The sequence below is a fragment of the Acipenser ruthenus genome, chromosome 10, assembly GCF_902713425.1.
Source record: "Acipenser ruthenus chromosome 10, fAciRut3.2 maternal haplotype, whole genome shotgun sequence".
Lineage (NCBI taxonomy): Eukaryota > Metazoa > Chordata > Actinopteri > Acipenseriformes > Acipenseridae > Acipenser > Acipenser ruthenus.
In genome coordinates this window covers 38,655,014-38,668,417 of record NC_081198.1, presented here as the reverse complement: position 1 = coordinate 38,668,417, position 13,404 = coordinate 38,655,014, and the positions used below count along the sequence as shown (strand labels likewise).

The window sequence follows — 13,404 nt, the reverse complement described above, 5'->3', positions numbered from 1 at the left end:
GATTTCTAATAAGCGTAATTATTCCTTTCAGAAAAACCAAGTCCACCCGAGAGGCTTGGAGTTACTGATGTTACTAAGGAGAGTGTTTCACTTTCTTGGAGTAAGCCAGAACATGATGGGGGCAGCAGAATCACTAGTTACCTGATAGATGCCCTTGAGAAAGGCCAACAGAAATGGGTTAAGTGTGCCGTTGTAAAAATGACCCACCATGTTGTTCGTGGCCTTAAGGAGAATGTTGAATATTTCTTCAGAGTCTGTGCTGAAAACCAGGCTGGTCTCAGTGAGCCCAAAGAAATGCTTTTCCCTGTTACAGTAAAAGATCAACTTGGTAAGTTATCACATATGTTTATTTTAATTGTTTTAGTGCTACTTTGTTCAAAAAAGAACCCTACATTGCATAAGATTAACATCTTGTCAGTGACTATTATACTCAAAGGTTTAACTTGTAGCAGATATTTTAAAGTAACATTTTATTCATTTTGACTATGTTTGAGACTGCACTTGTTTGCTTCATGCACTCACACACATTTGTTTGTGTTTATTTGTCTGATTCCAGAATCTCCTGAATTTGATCTGAAGAACTTCCCTCACAATACAGTCTATGTCAGAGTAGGATCAAACCTTAAATTTGAAATTCCACTTTCTGGCAAACCTCTACCAAAGATATCACTCTCCAGGGACAATGTTTCAGTGAAGTCAACAATGAGATTTAACACAGAGACAACTGCAGATAGCCTCATCATTAACCTCAAAGAGAGCGTTGCTGCTGATGCTGGAAGATATGACATTACTGCCGCCAACTCAAGTGGAACAACTAAGAGCTTTGTTAATATTGTAGTCCTAGATAGACCCGGACCTCCAGTTGGTCCTGTTGCTGTAAGTGATGTCACAGAGGACAGTGTAACGTTAAGTTGGCAACAACCTGTTTATGATGGTGGAAGTCCAATTACCAGCTATATTGTACTTAAACGTGAAACAAGCACTGCTGCTTGGTCAGAAGTGTCTGCCGCAGTTGCTAGAAACATGATCAAGATTATGAAGCTGACAACAGGAGAAGAGTACCAGTTCCGTATCAAGGCTGAGAACCGATTTGGCATCAGTGATCACATTGATTCTCAATGTGTTACTGTCAAACTTCCATACAGTAAGTTCATCATTTGTGCAACTTATTTTTATTTTACACAGGTACACTATTTAGAAGCAAATGCAAAGGCACATTTCCAGAAAGTAATACAATCATTTTACTGGTATAAAACCTGTAGAAGCTACTCAAAACATTAATTTAATCGCTTCTTTTACTTTTGTGATGTCTACCAAATAGGGTCCAAGTAATAATATTCTTACTAAAACACACTTTTTTAAACAAATAAAAATACTATCTGTCATTGGCGCAAGAAATCAGTATATTATTTTTGCAAATATTTTTTTACTGTTTCATTTTAGCAATTCCGGGACCACCATCTACACCATGGGTAACTATGGTCACAAGAGAGAACATCACTGTTTGCTGGCATGAACCCGTCTCTGATGGAGGAAACTCTGTATTTGGATACCATTTACAGATGAAAGACAGAAACAGCATTCTGTGGCAGAAAGCTAACAAGACAGTTATCCGTACAACCCACTTCAAAGTCAGCAATGTTAGTGGTGGACTTATCTATGAGTTCAGAGTATTGGCAGAAAATGCTGCTGGTATTGGCAAAGTTAGCCATACTTCTGACCCAGTCCTTGCAATTGATGCTTGTGGTAAGTATTTATTTGTTTACTGTTTTTTTGTTATTGTTTTCCTTATTACTGTAATTCACAAATGTTTTTTTGAAAAACGAATAATGTTGTGTTTCAGAACCACCAGGAAATGTGCGTGTGACTGATATCACAAAGAACTCAATCAGCCTTGCATGGCAGAAACCTGCTTATGATGGTGGAAGCAAGATCACTGGATACATAGTTGAGAAGCGAGACATGCCCAATGGAAGGTGGACAAAGGGTAGCTTCACCAATGTCATTGAAACGCAATTCACGATCTCAGGCTTGACACAGGATGAAAAATATGAATTCAGAGTTTTTGCAAAGAATGCCATAGGCTCTGTAAGCAATCCATCATTAATTGCTGGTCCAGCCACATGTGTAGACACTTATGGTGAGTTTTATTTCTTTTGCCATTTATCATGTACATTCTTTTTTCATTTAATTTTCTTTGAATATATATATATGTTTTTATTTGTTTGTTTTAGGTGCTCCTGAAATTGACTTGCCTCCAGAATATGCAGATACTTTGAAATTCAAGGCTGGTTCAGCTGTCAGGATTAAAGTTGGAATTTCTGGCAAACCTTTGCCAACAGTTGAATGGTACAAAAATGGCAAAGAAGTGGAGACAAGCGCTCAAGTATCAATTGAAAATACAACAGATTATGCTTGTGTTATTATTAAGGACGCTGCACGTACCAATAGTGGAAGTTATGAAATCAGACTTAAGAATGCAATGGGCTCTACATCAGCAACTATCAGAGTACAAATTCTAGGTATGTTTTATGAAGAATACCTATTTTATTTTATTCTATTTTCTGCTGGAAAATAAAAGTATAATTAACCAACATGAAGCTAACATTTATCTCCTGTATAAAATCAATTGTTAGGAAAATGATATCTTATGTTTTGTTTTATTTTATTTTTAATCAGATAAACCCGGACCTCCAGGTGGACCTATTCAGTTCAAGACAGTCACTGCAGAGAAAATAACATTCGTGTGGGATCCTCCAGCTGATGAAGCTGGTGCTTCTGTAACCCACTATATAGTGGAAAAACGTGAGACTAGCAGGGTGGTCTGGACACTCATATCAGACAAACAAGAACAGTGTCTTGTCTCTGTGCAGAAGCTTATCAGAGGCAATGAATACATCTTCAGAGTTAGAGGTGTAAACAAATATGGCGTTGGAGATGCATTGGAATCTGAACCCGTTGTTGCTAAGAATGCATTTGGTAAGATTTATATATATATATATATATATATATATATATATATATATATATATATATATATATATGTGTGTGTGTGCATTTATTTGTATTTCTGTTTTACTATCGTTTTACTATTTTGCTTTGTTTCTCTTTACTTTAGTAACTCCCGGACAACCTAGCATGCCTGAAGTTACGATGATTACCATGTCAACAATGACTGTGACCTGGAACAGGCCTACTGTAGATGGTGGCAGTGACATATCTGGATATATCCTGGAAAAACGTGAGAAGAAGAGCTTGCGATGGTTCAAGGTCCTGAAAGAGCCTATCTGTGACACTAGACAGAAAATATCAGCCTTGACAGAAGGAAACGAATACCAGTACCGTGTCAGTGCTCTCAACGCAGCTGGAGAAGGCCCATTCTCTGATGTATCTGATTTCTACAAAGCTGCTAATCCAATTGGTATGAATAATGTCTAACTGTTTTTTATTGTTATATTTTGTTATTCAAATATATATATTTTAACATGGTATAATTGTTCTGCTTTCAGACCCACCAGGTGAACCAACCAAGCTTAAGGTTGTTGACACAACTAAATCGTCTGTTACTCTTGCATGGGTTAAACCTGTGTATGATGGAGGCAGCGAAGTTACCAGCTATGTAGTTAAAAAGAGAGAGGGTGAAGAAGAAGATTGGACTGTGGTCAGTTCAAAGGGTGAAGTGAGAACTACAGAGTATGTTGTATCTCACCTAAAACCTGGGGTGAACTACTACTTCTCTGTGTCTGCTGTCAACTGTGTTGGAAGTGGAGATCCAATTGAAATGACCGAACCTGTTCAAGCTAAGGATATCCTTGGTATGTATTTACAATATAGGTGATGAAATTATTTACACATACTTTTTTATGTATAATGACAAAATGTAATCCATTCTTCTTATTTCATTTTTACAGAGGAACCAGAGATTGATCTTGATATTGCAGTCAGAACTCAGTTCACAGCTAAAGCAGGTGAAGATGTGGAGATCATGATTCCATTTAAGGGACGACCTGCACCAAATGTCACCTGGAGAAAGGGAGAGGAGAACATTGGCAATGATCCAAGATACAATATCCACAATACTGAGTCATCCACAATGCTTACAATCCCACAGGTTACTCGTAATGATAGTGGAAAATATGTTCTTGCCATTGAAAATGGTGTTGGTGAACCTAAATCATCATTTGTCAATGTTAAAGTGCTTGACACACCAGGTGCTTGCCAAAAATTGCAGGTCAAACATGTTACTCGTGGCAATGTTACTCTTGTATGGGAACCTCCTCTTGTCAATGGAGGTGCACAAATTAGCAACTATGTTATTGAAAAGAGAGATGCTACCAAGAGAGCATATTCTAGTGTGACAACTAAATTCTCTCAAACCACATTCAAAATTACTGGCCTCTCTGAGAAGACCTCATTCTTCTTCCGTGTATTGGCTGAAAATGAAAATGGATTAGGCGAGCCATGTGAGACAGCAGAACCAGTTAAAGCTACTGAGATACCTGGTCCCATAAAGGATCTTTCAATGAAGGACTCTACTAAGACTTCAGTCATATTACAGTGGAACAAGCCTGATTATGATGGTGGCAGTATCATCACGGAGTATGTAATTGAAAAGAAACTTAAAGATGAACAGGAATGGTCACCTGCTGGTGTCAGCAAGACCGGTGAGTTTGAAGCAACTAAACTTAAAGAACTTTCAGTAATGGAATTCCGAGTTTCTTCCAAGAATGAAAAGGGACAGAGTGATTATGCTCAGATTGGACCAATTACAGTAAAGGACCACATCATTCAACCTGAAGCCGACTTATCGGATATCCCAGGAGGACAAATCAGTGTACGCATTGGTCATAATGTCCATATTGAACTGCCTTACAAGGGTAAACCAAGACCAACTGTGCAGTGGCTAAAAGACAACCTGCCTCTCAAAGAAAGTGAACAAGTGCGCTTTAAGAAAACTGAAAACAAGGTTTCTTTGAACATTAAAAATGTTAGAAAAGATAACGGTGGAAAATACACCTTAATCCTTGATAATGCTGTCAGCAGAAAATCATTTAGTGTCACTGTTATAACCCTTGGTCCACCATCTAAGCCAAAGGGACCCATCCGATTTGATGAAATCAGAGCAGAAAGTATTATTATTTCATGGGATACTCCTGATGAGGATGGAGGTGGAGAAATTACCTGCTATAGTGTAGAAAAGCGAGAAACGTCACAGACAGCATGGAAGATGGTTTGCTCTAGTGTCTCTAGAACAACATTTAAGATTCCCAACTTAATCAAAGGAACAGAGTATCAATTCAGAGTATGTGCAGAAAACAGATATGGAGTAAGTGAGGCCCTACTTTCACTAGACGTATTTGCCAAACACCAGTACCGACCACCAGGTCCACCAGGAAAGCCTTTTGTATACAATGTCACTTGTGATGGCATGTCAATTCAATGGGACGCCCCAGTGTATGATGGAGGTTCTGAGGTTACAGGATTCCATGTTGAGAAGAAAGAAAGAAATAGTATTCTGTGGCAGAAAGTAAATAAAACACCAATATCTGGAAGAGAATATAGAATTACAGGTCTTATTGAGGGACTGGAATACCAGTACCGGGTCTTTGCTGAGAACAGTGCTGGTCTAAGTCCTTCCAGTGAGACAAGCAAATCCCAAGTGGCTGTTTCTCCAGTTGGTAAGAAAGTTTTTTTTTTCATATTAATTGCACTTTTTTGTTGTTTGAATCATTCTGTAATTGTCATGTGTTGCAACATGCATATTTAATATTTATGTATTTGTTTTTAGATCCACCTGGTACTCCTGACTACATTGATGTCACCAGAGAGACTGTCACGCTCAAGTGGGAACCACCACTACGTGATGGAGGAAGCAGGATTGTTGCTTACAGTGTAGAAAAACGTCAAGGAAAAGCACGCTGGCTGAGATGCAACTTTATTGATATTTCTGAATGCCAGTACACAGTCTCAGGTCTTGCCTCCGGTGACCGATTTGAATTCAGAGTAATTGCCAGAAATGCTGTTGGAACTGTTAGTCCACCCTCTCAGTCATCTGGTTACATCATGACCAGAGATGAAAACGGTAAGCATTACCTGTGATTATGTGAAAATCATTATAAAAAAAAAAAAAAAATAAATTGAAAAAAACGTGTCTTCATAGAAATTACATTTTTGTTATTGTTTTATTTTTCAGTTCCACCAACAATTGAATTTGGAGCACAACACTTTGAAGGTCTTACAGTGCAGGCTGGAGAAAAGATTAGACTTAAAGCTCTCATTTATGGTCGTCCAGTACCTCAGGTGACCTGGTACAAGGATGGAAACGAAATTGACAAGAAGACGATGATTGATATTACCACTGTGCTTGGTTCAAGCAGTATCTTTATCAGAGATGCTGGTCGAGAACACCGTGGTGTGTATAGTGTTGAAGCCAAGAATGCTTCTGGAGTCAAGAAAGAAGACATTACTGTTAGAGTACAAGGTATTTATGGTTTACTCTTTTTTTACAGTACTTATATAATAATAATACATTGTTAATATAACATATTTTAATAATCTTTTTCAGATACTCCTGGACCACCTGGTGGACCAATGCGGTTTACCAACATCACTGGAGAAAAGGCCACGCTGTGGTGGGATCCTCCTGAAAATGATGGTTGTGCTTCCGTTACCCAATATGTAATTGAAAAACGCGAAACCACGAGAATCTCATGGGCACTTGTTGATGATAAATGTGAAGCTTGCACATTTACTGCTACCAAGCTGATTAAAGGCAATGAGTACCAGTTCCGAGTGTCACCAGTTAACAAGTTTGGTGTTGGCAGACCACTGGAATCAGAGCCTATAATTGCACAGATTCAATACAGTAAGTTAGACATTTTAGTTATGCTTTATTGTTTTAATACATATATTTTGGTATACATATTAAACTAATTACATATGTCTTTTCAGCTGTCCCAGATGCTCCTGGCACCCCAGATTCTACCCATGTTACAGGAGACAGCATAACACTCACTTGGACAAGACCAAGAACTGATGGTGGAAATGAAATTAAACACTACATCCTTGAAAGACGTGAAAAGAAGAGCTTGCGATGGGTGAAAGTTTCAAGCAAGAGACCCATCACTGAGACTATATTAAGAGTAACTGGTCTGACTGAAGGAAATGAGTATGAATTCCGTGTCATGGCTGAAAATGAAGCTGGAGTTGGACCATCAAGCAGTACATCTAGATTAATAAAATGTAGAGAGCCAACCAGCCCACCAAGTGCCCCTACTGTTGTCAAAGTCAATGACACCACAAAGACATCAGTATCCTTGGAATGGACCACGCCTGTCTTTGATGGAGGAATGGCAATTATTGGATATGTGATTGAGATGTGTAAGGCTGGCCTTGAAGAATGGCACAAAGTCAACCTTGAAACTTGCATCAACACTAAGTTCACTGTAAGCGAATTAGAACCTGGCGAAGAATATAAATTCCGTGTAGCTGCTATTAATGGTGCAGGCAAAGGAGAGTCATGTGCAATTCCTAATGCAGTAAAAGCTGTGGACAGACTCACATCTCCTGAAATTGACATTGATGCCAACTTTAAACAGACACATATTGTTAGAGCAGGTGGCACTATTTGTCTACATATTGCATTCCAAGGCAGACCTGTTCCTTTGGCTACTTGGACCAAGGCAGATTCAGATCTTAGTATGCGGGTTGATGTTCACACAACAGAAACATATAGTACCCTTACAGTAGAGAATTGCAACAGATATGATGCTGGGAAATACACCCTTTCTTTAGAAAACAACAGTGGTAGCAAATCCATTACATTCACTGTAAAGGTACGGGATACTCCAGGACCACCAGGACCAATCACCTTTAAGGATGTGACAAGAGGATCTGTGACTCTGATGTGGGATGCCCCAGCTAATGACGGAGGAGCACGCATTCACCATTACATTGTGGAAAAACGAGAGGCTAGTCGTCGTAGTTGGCAAGAGGTCAGTGGTAAATGTTCTGGCCAAATCCTCAGAGTTGGTGACCTTTCAGAAGGTGTACCATATTTCTTCCGAGTAATAGCAGAAAATGAGTATGGCCCCGGTGAGGCATGCGAAATGCCAGACCCGCTTATTGCTACTGAGGAACCTGCTCCACCTAAGAGACTGGATATCATTGACACCTCCAAGTCCACTGCTACTGTGGCCTGGCTGAAACCTGAACATGATGGTGGCAGTCGCATCACAGGTTACATTGTTGAAATTAAACAAAAGGGCTCAGATAAATGGGTTGTTGGTGGTCAGACTAAATCTCTGACTCTAATAGTTGAAGGCTTGGTAGAAAATACTGAATATGAATTCCGAGTCAAGGCTAGAAATGATGCTGGCTTCAGTGAGCCAAGAGAATCCTTCTCATCTGTCATCATTAAGGAACCACAGATTGAGCCTACAGCAGATCTCAGTGGAGTCACCAACCAACTTATTACCTGCAAAGCTGGAAGCTCATTCACAATTGATATTCCTATTAGTGGACGTCCAGTTCCCAAGGTAACATGGAAACTAGAGGAGATGAAACTGAATGAAACTGACAGAGTCAGCATCAAGACAACCAAAGAAAGAACAACAATGGTTGTCAAAGAAAGTATGAGAGGAGACTCTGGGAAATATTATCTTATACTTGAAAATGTTGCAGGTGTCAGAACATTCACTGTTACTGTCAATGTTATTGGAAGACCAGGCCCAGCTACTGGTCCTGTTGAAATATCATCAATCACATCAGAATCCTGTGTATTAACATGGCAAGAACCTGAAGATGATGGTGGAACAGAAATCACCAACTATATTGTAGAAAAACGTGAATCTGGTACAACAGCTTGGCAGCTTGTTAATTCCAGTGTTAAACGTACACAGATCAAAGTCACCCATCTCACCAAGTATATGGAGTACACATTCCGAGTGTGCTCTGAAAACAGATTTGGTGTAAGCAAGCCTATTGAATCATTGCCAATTGTGGCTGAGCACCCATTCAGTAAGTGTAACAAAAAAAAATGTCTATAAAAAAATATACTTTTATTATGTTTATCATCTATGAAAAATAATCATCCTTTTTTTAAATCTAATAGTTCCGCCAAGTCCACCAACAAGACCTGAAGTGTACTCTGTCAGTGCTAATGCTATGGCCATGCGCTGGGAGGAGCCATACCATGATGGTGGTAGCAAGGTCACAGGCTACTGGATTGAGAGGAAGGAACGGAATACCATTCTCTGGGTGAAGGACAATAACATACCATGCTTTGAGTGCCATTATAGAGCAAGCACACTTGTAGAAGGCTTGGAGTACCAATTCAGAATATATGCAATGAATGCTGCTGGCTTAAGTAAAGCCAGTGAGGCTTCCAGACCTATGATGGCTCAGAATCCAGTTGGTAAGTATTCATTCAATCTAAAATTTAATTATTTTTAATAAAATGCAATCCTCCCTATGTGTTAACTAAAATATGTTTTAAATCTGTTTCTGTCAAAAGATCCACCAGGAAAAGCAGAGGTCACGGATCTCTCAAGATCCACAGTATCACTTAAATGGACCGTGCCATTGTCTGATGGTGGAAGCAAGATTGTGGGGTACATTGTGGAACGCAAGCCATACAGTGAAACTGGAGAAGGACACTGGCTAAAATGTAACTATACCACAGTTACAGATACTTGCTTCACTGTGACAGCTCTTGGTGAAGGAGAGGTTTATGAATTCCGTGTAATAGCAAAGAATGGAGCTGGAGTTCTGAGTATTCCATCAGAATCCACAGGACCGGTCACCTGCAAAGCTGAATACAGTAAGATACTTCCACTATACCTTTAATAAAATTATATTTGTACACAAGGTTTCATTTTTAAACTGTGTTTTTAACTTGTCTTTTTATTTTGTTTAAAAAACTTTAGCACCTCCTAAGGCTGAGCTTGACAGCAAACTTCTTGGAGAAGTTGTCACCGTCCGAGCTGGATCAGATCTTGTGCTTGATGCTGCTGTTGGAGGCAAACCTGACCCCAAAGTCTTCTGGTCTAAGGGAGAAAAGGAACTTGAACTCTGTGAGAAGATTTCCCTGCAGTACACCAATAGGCGTGCCCTTGCTATTATCAAGTTCTGTGACAGATATGACAGTGGAAAATACACGCTTACAGTGAAGAATGCCAGTGGAATAAAAACAGTCTCTGTTTGTGTTAAAGTTCTTGGTGAGTGTTAGAAACACATATATAACAATTACATCTGTTATAAATGTAGAATTTACCATTTCATTAAGTTGTAGATGTTACCTAAAACAAACTTTTCACTTCAGATACACCTGGATCTTGTGATGGTAAGATCACCATAAGCAGAGTAACAGAAGAGAAATGCACTGTATCCTGGGAAATACCATCTGAGGATGGAGGATCACCAATTACCCACTACATTATTGAAAGGCGTGAGACTAGCAGGCTGAATTGGGCTATAGCAGAGGCTGAGTGCAAGACCCTGTCTTGTGTTGTTACAAGACTCATAAAGAACAACGAATATATCTTCCGTGTTAGAGGTGTCAACAAGTATGGATCTGGTGTGCCACTTGAGTCTGAACCCATCATTGCTAGAAATTCATTCAGTGAGTGTCATATATGCACCATAAAACATTTATAATTCATAATTCTGAAATATTAGGAGACACATTTTAACATTTTTCTTTTGTTTACCAGCTAAACCATCAGCCCCTGGAGCACCCGAAATAGTGAGCGCTGGAAAGGATCACGTTATCATTGAGTGGTTAAAGCCAGAAACAGACGGCGGAAGTGAAATCAGCAACTACCTTGTAGACAAGCGTGAAAAGAAGAGTGTGCGCTGGACAAGAGTTAACAAAGATTATACAGTCTATGACACAAGACTTAAAATCACTGGCCTTTTAGAAGGTTGTGACTACCAGTTCCGTGCAACTGCTGTTAATGCTGCTGGTGATAGTGAACCAAGTGAATCATCTCTATATGCCTCCTGCAGGGATCCAACATGTAAGTCACGTGTTTCTGATAACTTCAACTCAAGAGTTTATCAGTTTATTTAGGACAAATTATTTATTAGTTTTGCGTGTGTTGTTTTTTACATTTTTTTTACAGACACTCCAGGTGCTCCCTCAATTCCAAGAGTTGCTGATACAACCAAACACAGCATAAGCCTTTCATGGACAAGACCTATGTATGATGGTGGTGTTGATGTTCTTGGGTATGTTCTTGAAATAAAAGAAGAAGGAACAGACGAATGGTACAGACCTCATGCTAAAATCACAGTGAGGAATACAGAGTACACTGTCACTAATCTCACATCTGCCAAGAAATATTGCTTTAGAGTGGCAGCAGTCAATGTTAATGGAATTGGTGAATTCAGTGAATCATCTGCTGAAATTGAACCAGTAGAAAGAATTGGTAAGTTACAGGTTTGATACTAAGCTAATTGTATTGTATTGTTTAATACGTGTTTAAGTTTGAAATTTAAAAAAAACAACATCCCTTCCCTCCAGAAATACCAGATCTTGAGCTTGCTGATGACCTGAAGAAGACTGTCACTTTGAGAGCTGGTAGTTCTCTACGGCTAATGATCTCTGTGACTGGAAGACCTGCCCCAATAGTCAACTGGAGCAAACCAGGCGTGGACCTTGCCAGTCGTGGATTTATTGACACAACTGACAGTTACACTCGTCTAATAATTGAAAAAGTAAACCGTTATGATGCTGGTAAATACACAATTGAGGCTGAGAATCCATCTGGCAAGAAAGCAGCCACAATTATTGTCAAAGTATATGGTAAGTTATTATTATGCATAGTTAATTTGAAAAGCAATCATTTCAATTAAGTTAAAGGCAAGAAACTTAACAAAATACTTTTAATTTATTTAGATACACCTGGCCCACCTGAAGCAGTGAAGATTAAAGACATTACTAAAGATTCAGTGATTATTACATGGGATGTTCCATCTGTTGATGGTGGAGCTCCTGTCAACAACTATATCATTGAGAGACGTGAGGCTTCCATGAGAGCATTCAAGACAATTACAACTAAGTGTAGCAAGACGCTATACAGAATAACTGGACTGACAGAAGGAACCATGTACTACTTCAGAGTATTGCCTGAAAACATTTATGGTATTGGTGAGGCATGTGAAACAGCTGATGCAGTTCTGGTATCAGAAGTTCCTATGATTCCACAAAAACTTGAGGTGATGGATGTGACCAAATCTACTGTCACATTGGCCTGGGAGAAACCTCTTCATGATGGCGGCAGCAGACTGACCGGCTATGTGATTGAAGCTTGTAAGGCTGGTACAGACAGGTGGATGAAGGTTGCTAACGTTAAACCATCAGTCATGGACCATACCATCATTTCACTTAATGAGTTAGAACAGTACCTGTTCAGAGTCAGAGCCACAAACAGCAAGGGTGCCAGTGAACCAAGAGAGATTGTGACAGCTGTTACAGTGCAAGAACAAAGAGGTATTTAAAATGCTACCTTCTTACATTTTAGATTGCTTAAGAAGTAATGAGTATGTAATAATGAAATTAACTTTTTTGTTTTTATTTATTTATAGTGATGCCCAAAATTGATCTGGCTGGTATTCCTCAGAAGACTGTTAATGTTCCAGCTGGCAGACCTATTGAACTTAGCATCCCAATTTCTGGTCGCCCACCTCCAGCTGTTATTTGGTACTTTGCTGGTTCTAGGATGAAAAAAATTGACCGTGTCAAGATTGAGACTACTGGTAAATTAACTAAATTGACTGTGCGTGAGACCACTATTGATGACACTGGTGACTACACGCTTGAAGTGAAAAATGTCACAGGATGTACCATGGAGACCATCAAAGTTATCATTCTTGGTAAGAATTTCTAACCACAAAATGTTATTTTATTACTGTATTACTGCATAGTCTATAAGGAATAACAAAGGAGCACCATATATCCTCATAAGTTGTAAGGCACTGGTCTTAAAATTGTGGGACTAGATAAACTTTAGTTTACCAAGTTAACTAATGTACACATGTAAAATACTTATGAGATCTTTGTTTTCTTAACAATATAGACAAACCTGGAGAACCTACTGGACCTATCAGGATTGATGAATTAGATGCAACATCTGTGACAATCAGTTGGGACCCACCTGAGAAGGATGGTGGCGCAACAATCAGTGGATATGTTGTTGAACAGCGTGATGCCCATCGTCCAGGATGGCTGCCAGTGTCCGAATCTGTGACCAGAACCACATTCAAGTACACCAGGTTGACCGAGGGCACTGAATACTGCTTCCGTGTTGCTGCTGCTAATCGCTTTGGAATCGGATCGTTCTTGCAGTCTGAGATTGTGAAATGCAAGAGCATTATTAGTAAGTTATTTCCATCTTTAATGCA

The 13,404-nt window shown here is 39.2% G+C and overlaps 1 protein-coding gene across 1 annotated transcript in view; it reads left to right on the top strand.

The window, feature by feature from the left end:
- LOC117973129 (titin-like) overlaps positions 1-13,404 on the top strand; it is a 165,968-nt gene that overhangs the window by 138,946 nt on the left and 13,618 nt on the right. Inside the window, 23 exon segments of the mRNA XM_059031325.1 lie at positions 32-328; positions 557-1,144; positions 1,444-1,746; positions 1,844-2,140; positions 2,235-2,522; positions 2,680-2,979; positions 3,119-3,421; positions 3,510-3,815; positions 3,912-5,678; positions 5,789-6,082; positions 6,194-6,481; positions 6,566-6,865; positions 6,952-9,018; positions 9,113-9,415; positions 9,515-9,820; positions 9,927-10,217; positions 10,322-10,621; positions 10,713-11,018; positions 11,124-11,429; positions 11,525-11,806; positions 11,900-12,493; positions 12,589-12,876; positions 13,080-13,379. Of these exon segments, the coding sequence (XP_058887308.1) occupies positions 32-328; positions 557-1,144; positions 1,444-1,746; positions 1,844-2,140; positions 2,235-2,522; positions 2,680-2,979; positions 3,119-3,421; positions 3,510-3,815; positions 3,912-5,678; positions 5,789-6,082; positions 6,194-6,481; positions 6,566-6,865; positions 6,952-9,018; positions 9,113-9,415; positions 9,515-9,820; positions 9,927-10,217; positions 10,322-10,621; positions 10,713-11,018; positions 11,124-11,429; positions 11,525-11,806; positions 11,900-12,493; positions 12,589-12,876; positions 13,080-13,379 (10,674 nt within the window).